This window comes from Papaver somniferum, chromosome 10 (assembly GCF_003573695.1).
Source record: "Papaver somniferum cultivar HN1 chromosome 10, ASM357369v1, whole genome shotgun sequence".
Classification (NCBI taxonomy): Eukaryota; Viridiplantae; Streptophyta; class Magnoliopsida; order Ranunculales; family Papaveraceae; genus Papaver; species Papaver somniferum.
Genome location: NC_039367.1, coordinates 159,217,251 through 159,227,411, shown reverse-complemented (window position 1 = coordinate 159,227,411; position 10,161 = coordinate 159,217,251). Strand labels below are relative to the sequence as shown.

At 35.4% G+C, this 10,161-nt stretch overlaps 1 protein-coding gene across 1 annotated transcript; it reads left to right on the top strand.

Moving 5' to 3' along the window:
* The first annotated feature begins 5,163 nt into the window (after nucleotides 1-5,163).
* On the top strand, nucleotides 5,164-6,469 carry LOC113316703 (LOB domain-containing protein 24-like). Its single transcript, XM_026564850.1, has 3 exons — nucleotides 5,164-5,247; nucleotides 5,500-5,910; nucleotides 6,383-6,469. Exons 1-3 carry the CDS (start codon nucleotides 5,164-5,166, stop codon nucleotides 6,467-6,469), a joined length of 582 nt encoding a protein of 193 aa, XP_026420635.1.
* Nucleotides 6,470-10,161: the final 3,692 nt, after the last annotated feature.

The following is a 10,161-nucleotide window of genomic DNA, read 5'->3' as shown; positions in this document are numbered from 1 at the left end:
GGGCGTCTATTGCAAGGACGCGCGACATCCTTACTAACGCGCGAGGCAAGAAGAAACGCGGGCGTCCCCAGCACAATCGCGGGCGTCACTAGCATGAACGCCCACTGCAAATTCAGTTTTTTTACTAATATTTTTCTCACTTTATCCTATTTTATCTCACTTTTATCCTATTTTATCTCACTCCATCCTATTTTATCTCACCAAAATATTATATTTTATATTTCAACTTTATCCTAGAAAGCATTTTATATTAAAAAGAAATACTAGTAGGGCCCTAGAAAACCAAATCTATTCATTTTGCCCTGCTTTACCATAGTGGAGAAACCCGTTTGACCATCCACGTGGCTGAACAAAATTTTGAGTTTGAACATTACTATAGGAACTGCTCTCAAAATATAATGTCAAGGCGTTAAGAACACCCATCCATTTTTGAAGCTTTACACCCAATTTGTAATTTAGGATGTGGCTTTATTCCCATACGCATTTTAGATACAATTTTGAATGCCTGCTTGCCTTTTATTTTGCCATCTCAGTGTCCATTTTACCTCTCACATTGTCTAAGAATGTTGCATAATTTGAATAATAGACTCCTTCTGGTCCAATGTAGTGCTCCTGGGTGTAATCCATGATTTGAATTTGATTGGAAACAAAAAATAAGATCGCATGTCACAATATTTATAAGCCGGTCCTCCATGAATTGTTGGACCTTTAAGCTTATAAAAAGAAACACTTTAGCTCCGTTATCTTCGTTTTGAAGCAAGGTATTGAAAGCTTGAAGCGAAGCGTGAAGCGTTTTTTATTTTTACAAAGCGATGCGCATGTTGAAGCGTGAAGCGTCGCTTCATGATTGATGTTTGAAGCGGATTTTTTACTATAAATAATTATAGTTTGTTATTAATAATATAATATTTAGGAGGATGATAATTGTATAAATTTAATATAAGTCCAGTTAATTTTAAAAACAGTAGCGTGGCATGGTGGTTCACTTTAGTTTAAGTCGGAGGTTCGAAACCCCCCTAAAAATGACTTGACTAAGTCGAAAAGCGCATCAATTAAAGGAATCTTCCACTTCATGGTAGATTAGCTTCAGAGCGAATTGGAAAATCTGAAACGAAGTGTAGCGTGAAGCGGCGCTTCATGGTAGATTCGCTTCATAACTACGTTTCGGAGCGAATTGAAAAAATCTAGAACGAAGCCTGTAGCGTGAAGTGGCGCTTTTAAAAACCATGTTTTGAAGGACTCCCTTCCTTTTGAACAAGGTTGTTAATTTCTTCACCATGAAAAGTAACTTAAATTGCTGAAAACAACAAATGAAAGGACACACATGCAGAATAAAAGAAACAAGAAAAATAAAAAGGTAAGTTAAATGGTTACTGGTGGCAAAACGACAACAAATGCTTTCATTGAAAGATGCTTTTGCTTACTAAATGGGTGCTCTAACCGATTGAGCTATGAAAGCAGCTGTTGACTACAGGCAGGCAATTCGGTCAACTAGGTCTTTGAATATGCTTGTTTCCCCAAAAGAATAAAACTAAAACAAGCTGTAGGCAATCTTATGGTATACCTGTAAGGTGAGAAGCACATACGCGAATAATGATGCTGGTCATGATCCATGGGCATGCACGATGCATCTTAAGCATGGAGATGCTGCAATTTGTTGAAAATGTACTCTTATATCTTAGTATAATATTGCCACCAGTTGGTCCTCGACTCAAAATCGATGTCAATGCAGCTTTATACGAAGACGTATCCGTGCTTCCATTGATGCAAAACACGGTGATGCGGTCTCACCTCCGCAGCAATTCGCGGTCTCACCTCCGCAGAAATTCGAATGTATATCATCCACAGCAACCAATTGTAGCCGAAGCCAACGGTTTTGCATTTGTAGCCAAGATGGGATACAAGCCTACAACCATGCGACTATTGAAGGGGATTAATGTGTTCGTTTATTACAGTGTCCCCAGTTTTGAGTCTAGTACATTTTCATCCAATGAAAATAAAAAGAATTTACTATAATTCTCTTTATTGTTCTTACACATTTTCTTGTTTCTGATATTTATTTCTTACACAGATTTATTGGAATGACAAATGTGTGCCAATTTTGGTATCTCACTATAACTATATATGTGCATCCACCGTGACCTCAAAAGTAAGCAATGTAATTATAGCAGTTTCTGGCGACCCGACACCAAAGGCAGTGTCCGACATCAACATATTTCCCAAGCCGGAATAAACAATTAATGCAGTGGATGCAAAGGATAGATTCACATTGCCTAGCCATTTTTGGTTGGCATATAAAAGCGGATCAATATAAATTCTTGGATTCTTTTACTAAATCTTCTAAGTTATGGAAAGAAATTTAAAGTTTGTTAAAGAATTAAAGAATTTTCATTGCCGCGTTGGTTCCAGGAGTATCATAATGGTGGAGTTATCTGGTGGTAAGAATCTGAACGTTACTACTAGTTATGATGTTTAATAAAATGTAAAGAATTTAGACTCCACAAAATCTGTACATTCAATAATTTCCCTTTTGATTGAAAATTCTTTAAGTTTTAATGTATGATCGATTATTCATTTCCGATCATTTTTTGTATATATTAGTCTCAACTTCAACCATTTTCTTGTACATGTTTGTTCCTTTCGAATTCAACTCTATCCTCATCAGTATTTTTTACTTCCATATTTTCGTTTAGATTAGCAAATAAAATATAATTTCATTGATCGAAAAAGAGGGTCGGGCGGAAAAGATTCGTACCACCACAGAGAACAAGATCACAGGTGTTTCACCTAATTACTTCGTGTAAGCGCAGTATATATATTATATTTTTTTTTTAATTTCTATTAGTATTTCATGTTTGTTTTGTTCAAATATCTAATTTGTTTTTGCTCGATTTGTAATTTATTCAAATATCAGTGCACTATCATGATTCTGCTCTGATTTTATTAGTCTTTTTAACGTTATTAGCACTTTAATGAACATCCCTAATTTACTTTTCATATATAATGACTTTAACAGACGAATATTTTGATTTTGTAGAATTTGTATTAATTATGGGAAACAACCAGATCCAATGTGCGGCATGCAGTTATCAACAGAGAGGATGTTCACCACAATGTCTTCTGGCGCCGTTGTTCCCTCCCAACAAAAGGGATGAATTTGAGGTTGTTGCAAGAGTTTTCACTGCACACAACGTAATAAAACTAATCGAATCTGCTAAACCCCAGCAAGTTATAGCGACTGAGTCTTTGATTAAGGAAGCCGAGGCGAGAATAGATGATCCGGTTCGAGGCTTAACAGGAACTGTGCATGACCTATCTCGCCGGATAGAGGATCTTCGTACTGATCTTCTTTTGGCTAAACAGCAAAACCAACTCTATCGCAGGAGAAATAACCTCCGAAACAAATCGAGTTCAGCTAATAAAGATACATCATCACCAGTAGCTGCAGTGTCATCCAGGATACTACAACAACTTGCTATATCCGGCAATAATCCAGTACATGCACCTTCAAATGAAAAACCCTGTGGAGCATGCACGTATCAAAAGAAAAAATGTCCTTTCCAGTGTCCATTGGCTCCATATTTTCCTCTCAACAGAAAAGAGGATTTCGGGAATGTCACTAAAGTTTTTGGTGCAACCAACTTTATCGAGCTGATAAAAGAAGCTGATCCTCTTCCATATTTGGCAGCCGAGTCAATGATAATCGAAGCAAGAGCAAGAATTTCTGATCCTGTTCATGGGGTAGCAGGTATTGCTGAGACCCTATCTCAGCAATTGGATGACCTTACTTCTGAACTTGCTAATATTAATCAAGAAAACAGATTTCTTCTCCAGCGAGAAAGACTACTTTCGCAAAAAAATCTCATTTAAAGAACGACATTCCTATCAACTTAAAAAAAGGAATCTTCATCACCAGCGCCCGTGGTAGTTCCATCTCCACCGCTGCAAGATCTAGATCTTTATCACCCTTACCTTAAGGTACTGTAAGTCAATTATTTCTGAAACATATTTATGCCCGTAACGTCTTTCTCTCAGGTTTAAAAATGATTGTAAAGATTCGTATATCTATCACTGTTGGTAAAGTTGTTGTAAGAGGACAATTGATTTTGAGAGTTTGTTATGTGAAAGAGTTGAACAAATGTACCAACCAAGAACAGGATAAACGAAGGAATAAATAATGCATAGAGGTCAGTTCATGAAATTTGTCTAGATATTCTTACCATTAATTTTCTAATGTTAGTATTGATTGACACCGACTTTGAAACCTGTTGGTTCTTTTCGTGTATGTTGCCGAGATGAGTTATCTTCTCCTTTTCCATCACAAGTTATTTGGATGCTAACAAAAGTAAGTTCTAACTTTTAACGTCTGGCAAGAAACTTTTAAGTTTGGATATTCTTATGAATTTTTTCTCTGTAAAACATATATGTAAGCAGGTGACAATCGATGAAAAACATCATGTAGTAATCCCGTCGTGCAACTTTTGCAACTTTTGTTTTTCTTGTGCTTTGTCGGCGCTCTTGCTTGTACTTCTTGTTTTTCTTGTGCTTTCTCGGCGCTCTTGGAATGGATTTTTGCTGTTCCGAAAAAATCAAACAATTCTATCGAACACACCTCGTTTTACTGTTATGCCCAATTCCTTCTTCTAGTACTTTCTTTTATCCTACAAAGTTGGCTTGGTACCAATGGTTGTACATCCTACCATGCGAATCTTTAGCTCTTGTGGAAAATCATCTGGTTGAATTATCTTTACCAGATACTGCTCAGCTTTATTATTCAAACCCTTTGGACATCCTAATATATCTTGTAGATGTTGGCTGACCAAGATGCACCAAGCTCAGTATCATCTCTGGTTCCATATTTAACTTTACCGCAGTTCCATAGTTGATCAATGAAAAGTATAACGTGAATTTAAGTACAGAAACTCCATGCTTCTCGGCAAGTGTGAGACCATCCCGTACAAAATCATTTAAAAGCAATTTCTTATGATACGTGTTTCATATGACTGGTCAAAACCCACTCAGAGAATACAGGAATACAGGATTTTTGTTGAGAGATATCAGTATCACAACAACCAACAGAAGAGATTCTCAGTATCGTATTCTCCTTGAGAGATAAGAAAGACTCAAACCCAGGAATATACTAGGGTTTTGGTTATTGAATCGATGGTCATGGAGAACCTTCATCCAGATATTACTGCACAGATTCTTTCCAGGGTGCCCCAGAAATCTGTTTCGAGCTGCAAACGAGTATGCAAGACTTGGAAGAATATCCTTCTTGATATTAGGGTATGCATCTTTATTTGGTCTTTTTTTTTTCCAGGAATTATAAATTGGATACCAAATCTCTGGATACTTTCCATATAAAACATAACCACTGGATTTCTGAAGTTGGTACCCAACAGAGATTTGGTATCCCTTGATAAATCTTGTTCTTTTCTCGTTCAATTTTCGATGGTTATTTTTGATTTATTCCGTGTCTATGCATTTTCTTTTTCCTAGAGAAAGAGATTCAAGTTTACAAGATCACGTCAAGGTTGTGCAGCGTGTAAGCATCAGAGAAAAAAATGTCCACCAACATTTCCCTTAGCTCCATATTTTCCTAGAGATAAATTGAGTGATTTCCTGAATGTTCGTGAGGTTTTCGGCGTCCGTAATTTCTTGAGGCTATTGGAGAAGGCTAACCCTAGGCAGCATGAAGCAGCTCGAACCTTAATCAGAGAAGCTGATGTTAGAAACAAATACCCTGCTGTAGGGATGTGTGGGGTTATCGAAAGACTTTATAGGCAATTGAAAGGTGTTACTGCTGAACGGGATTTATTAAGGGAACGGGAAATATTAATAGCACGAGAAAGTACCTTAGAAGATCTAAACATTAAATTCGTTGCGGAAAAATTAGTCTTCCCCGGAGAGGTAGGAATATTGTTCCTTTTTAAATGATATTTTTTTTTTGAATTTAAAATCTCCCGAACTTTCTTATATTTGGAAAGAGCCTGCGCAGTTTGTGAGACCCTAACTGCTGTAAAACCCACAAGAGTTGATCAAATTGTTCATCCCACTGGGACAGTTGATCAGTGGATTGCTCGGTATGCTTAAATATAAACAAGCAAAATGGTACTGAAATTTGTTTTAAAAGCATGGGGAAGGTTATGCTTTGTTTTCTTATTTAACAGTTTTTCGGTATTTAGCAATGTTTCATGAAACAATTTTTGGTATTGAAATCGGTTGCACGTTAAAATTTCGAATGATAATCTTTGAGTATTTGGATCGTAGTTCTGATATGCTTAGGGATTTTTGTATTAAAATTGGTTATATCCTTACTTATGCGGAGGGATTAGCACTATGTCTTTATCCGTTTTATCGTGGTACTTAGTAAATGTTGTAGCTGATCAGAACCTTTGCTACTGTTGTACTTGCTTTCGTTCCTATTGGACTTCTAAGATCGTTGTATATCCGTAAAACTTTCCGGTGATATATGTCGAAAACTTCTTCAAATGGCATAGAGACGCAGAATTTGATCAATGTTTTGCACAGACATCAAGGCAGCAATATCAGAATTTGACAAACCGAAAATGGGTCATTTGTCCAAATATTTTTAAATCACGGTTCAAATGGATGAGTAAAAAATAATTTAGGTGAAATGGCCAAAAAAAAAAATAGTCAGGATGAAACTGGTTTCATCCTTAGCTTAAATTTTAAAAATAGCAAGGATGAAACTGGTTACATCCTGTGTAAATTAAAAATAAGAAAAAATATTTGAAAATGGGCACCATGAAACTGGTTACATCCTGCCTATTTTTACATTTTTATCCATTTAAACAATATCAAAATCTAACAGTCCATTTCACCCAGGAATTGTTATTTTTGTCTTTTTAACAAATTTTGTGTTTGACAAAAATGATCACTATACAAAAGAGACCTCAGAATGCAAACGACCTCATAAATTTCAAGATACACTCTGTATATGATTTGTGAAAGTGTAACCAATGCGGAAACATTGACTTTGTGAATTGCATTTTTTTTCAAGACAAATTCCCTGAAGTGATAGTGAACTTTAGAAAAAATCCCTTCATCAAGAATTAAAACCGGCGCTTAGGGCCTTGCAGTGGACATTCCTCGGTGGTACTTGCACAAACTTATTGGGGGTAAGTCAGTTACTGAACTAATTCATAATCTAGGAACTCTGGTACATTTCAATTCTTATATACAGTAAAACTAGGGGTGTAAATTCGGGCAGGCCGGGCCGCCCGACCCAAAAACTAAGACAGGCCGGACAGGCCAGGCTTAATATTTATGTGCCCGTAAACAAATTCAGGCCGGACAGGCCGGGCACAAGTAGATAATTTGCTACCCAAAGACCGCCCAAAGTCCAATTTTTATACGGGCAGGCCAGATCGGGCCGGACAGGCCATTATTTTGATTATTTTTTTTTTAAGTTTAAATTTTCAAATGAACGGTATTAAATACAATATCCTTTCCTTTCCAACACCGCATATCATAAGTGATAGTATTATTTTATATTTAAATTACATTGACAAATATTTAATTTTAGCCTATAATAAATAATTAATTAGAGTACAATAAACTTTCTAATAAGAAAATATATTACCATTAATGTTTTGAAAAGGTTAATTATAAGTAAAAAAGCAATTATATATTTTATTTTTCTTGACACAAAATTGACAATTATAAAATTGTAACTTTTAAGTCTTTTAAGAGGATATTAAATGATTAATGGCACATAGAAGGTTTTCAGGCCGGGCACCAGGCCGGGTATCAGGCCGGGCATCATAATTAATCGCAAAGCCCGAGACCGCCCAATAAATTAATCCAGGCCAGGCCGGGTGGTCCATGACGGGCCATAACAGGCTTTGGGCTACTTCGGATACAGGCGGGCTCGGGCGGATACAGGCAGTCCGAGTATTTTCGGGTATTATTTACACCCCTGAGTAAAACTTGAGTAAATTAATAATGTTGAGACTGACAAATTCTATCAATTTAGCGAAATATTAATTTATCGATAAATTAATAAATTATAGAAACACTCTAAATTTAAGTTTCAAAAATAAAATCAAAGAAAATATTTAAGTTAAATTTAATGGTTTCCCATAATAACAAATACCTAGAGATATTATTTTCAATTCAAATTGATGTGTAATAAATTTTTAGCATAACATAATATAATATAGTATAGTACATTGCATATTATGTGAATAAATTTTTATATTTTTTGATCTTCAAAGAAACAAAAACAACAATACAAAAGAAGAATGTAACAATAACACATACTCCTCGTCTGAAAGGTGTCAAAAATCCTCGATGACAAACGGGATTCGAAAAGCATTGTGTGAGTATAGTCATTCCAATCCAAATGTGACTCAAAGAGAAACACTAAAATGACTTCTTGAAAAATTTAACATACTAGTGTGTCAAGAAATAATATCAAATACAATTAAGCATGCATCGAAATACATCTCAAGTGAATCCAGTTTCTCATAAAGAAGCAATCTTATCGATACTAAAGCTAAATGATTTCTTCTTACAATTTGAGAAAGGCACTCCTGAACTCCTCAAGGGACTACAAAAAAATCAGAGATAAAGTCTAGTATTGCATAAATGTGAACAAGAAACAAACTATTTTGGAATCTTATTTTAGTGACGCATCAATAATGTAATGCTATTATAATGATTGTTAATTTATATTTCAGTTGGGCCCTATCGGATACTTAAAGATTTTAGTATCTTATAAATTAAGCGAGGTTATGAATTTAATACGCTGGCCCAAATCGAGACTGCTAAAAAAATATTATTTTAGCAAAATCATTAATTTATTACGGATTAATTTATGTTTTACTGTAGCTAGGCAACTATGGTTGGAGCTTTCGGAGAAATAGTGGGACATATAGCTAGGCTTGGAGGTTGGAGCATATATATATATATAGTATATAATAGGTAGTCCAGTAAGTGAATTTTTTACCCAATATCATCTTCAATTGATACTTTACTTGTTTGAAATTACTTTAAAGAAGTCATATCAGCCGATGCGTGCATTTTTTCTAAAATGACCATATGGTGGTAGTGTCTAACAATGACAAAATAAATTTACCACTAAACCTTATTTGTCTCGCTATTATCAAAATGGCATGTGCAGTTCTGAATCTTCTGATACATCTATTTATACCACTGATCTGAGTTTATATTTGTCCGTACTTTGGACCTAAAAATTGCTAAAGTTTGATGCCGTAATCTTGGAATGGGAAACACATTTTGCTGATCAGTGTGAACTGCGAAGTTTAGCAACACCACCATGAACCCATAATACATGTATATATCTGGTTTGGAAAGCAACAAACTAGACCTGTGTTTTGATGAGTGGTCACAATTTTAAAGAAAGACAAATTCCCTAGATGGTCAAATTTATATGCAAAGCAAAAACACGAAAAAATTAATAAGTGAAACTTATAGTTCTTCACTGCTACTAATAGAAACCAAATTAAAAGGATAGTAAATTAAGATGAACATCCGGTGAAAATAAAACTAGAACTGGAACTACTGGTAAAACCACCGTGTACGCCAAATTACTTTTTTTTTGAAAAAGTCAAAGGATATATTAAAAATGAAAGAAAGAGTGCCAAGATGGCACCCTCTAAAGAAACACGAAGATAGGCGACTAGAGAGTTTATATTGGACTACTCTCTAAACAAATTCACCCAATCGAAAACAAAATCATCAAATTTGATCTGCTTAAACGACTCAATATTAACAGTCCAACTAAAAATCAACGACTTGATATCTATAATAAGAGAAGTTAATGTTTTTCTTCCTTGTATCTGCGCTATTATGATGTCGTTCCTTTCTAACCACACCGACCACCATATCACAAAAGGTAAACAATACCTCAAGAAAATGAGAGGTTTAGTAGAAAACTTCAATTTCCACTTCCAAAGGAATTCCATAACTGTCGTAGGATGAACCCAACCAATACCCAGCTGATGTAAAAATTGTTCCCAAATCTGCCCAACAAAAGAGCAATGAAGAAACAAATGCTCTATTGACTCCTCACTAACATTACAAAACGCGCACACATTCACCACTGTCATACCCCTTCTTGACAACAAGGAAAGAGTAGGGACAGCCCTATTTGCAGCAGCCCATACCAAGAAA

Coding starts and splice junctions, on each gene's coding strand:
- LOC113316703 (XM_026564850.1), top strand. CDS start 5,164: ATGGTCATGGAGAACCTTCATCCAGATATTACTGCACAGATTCTTTCC. Junction 5,248..5,499: donor CTGTTTCGAGCTGCAAACGA/GTATGCAAGACT, acceptor TCTTTTTCCTAG/AGAAAGAGATTCAAGTTTAC. Junction 5,911..6,382: donor AATTAGTCTTCCCCGGAGAG/GTAGGAATATTG, acceptor TAAATGTTGTAG/CTGATCAGAACCTTTGCTAC.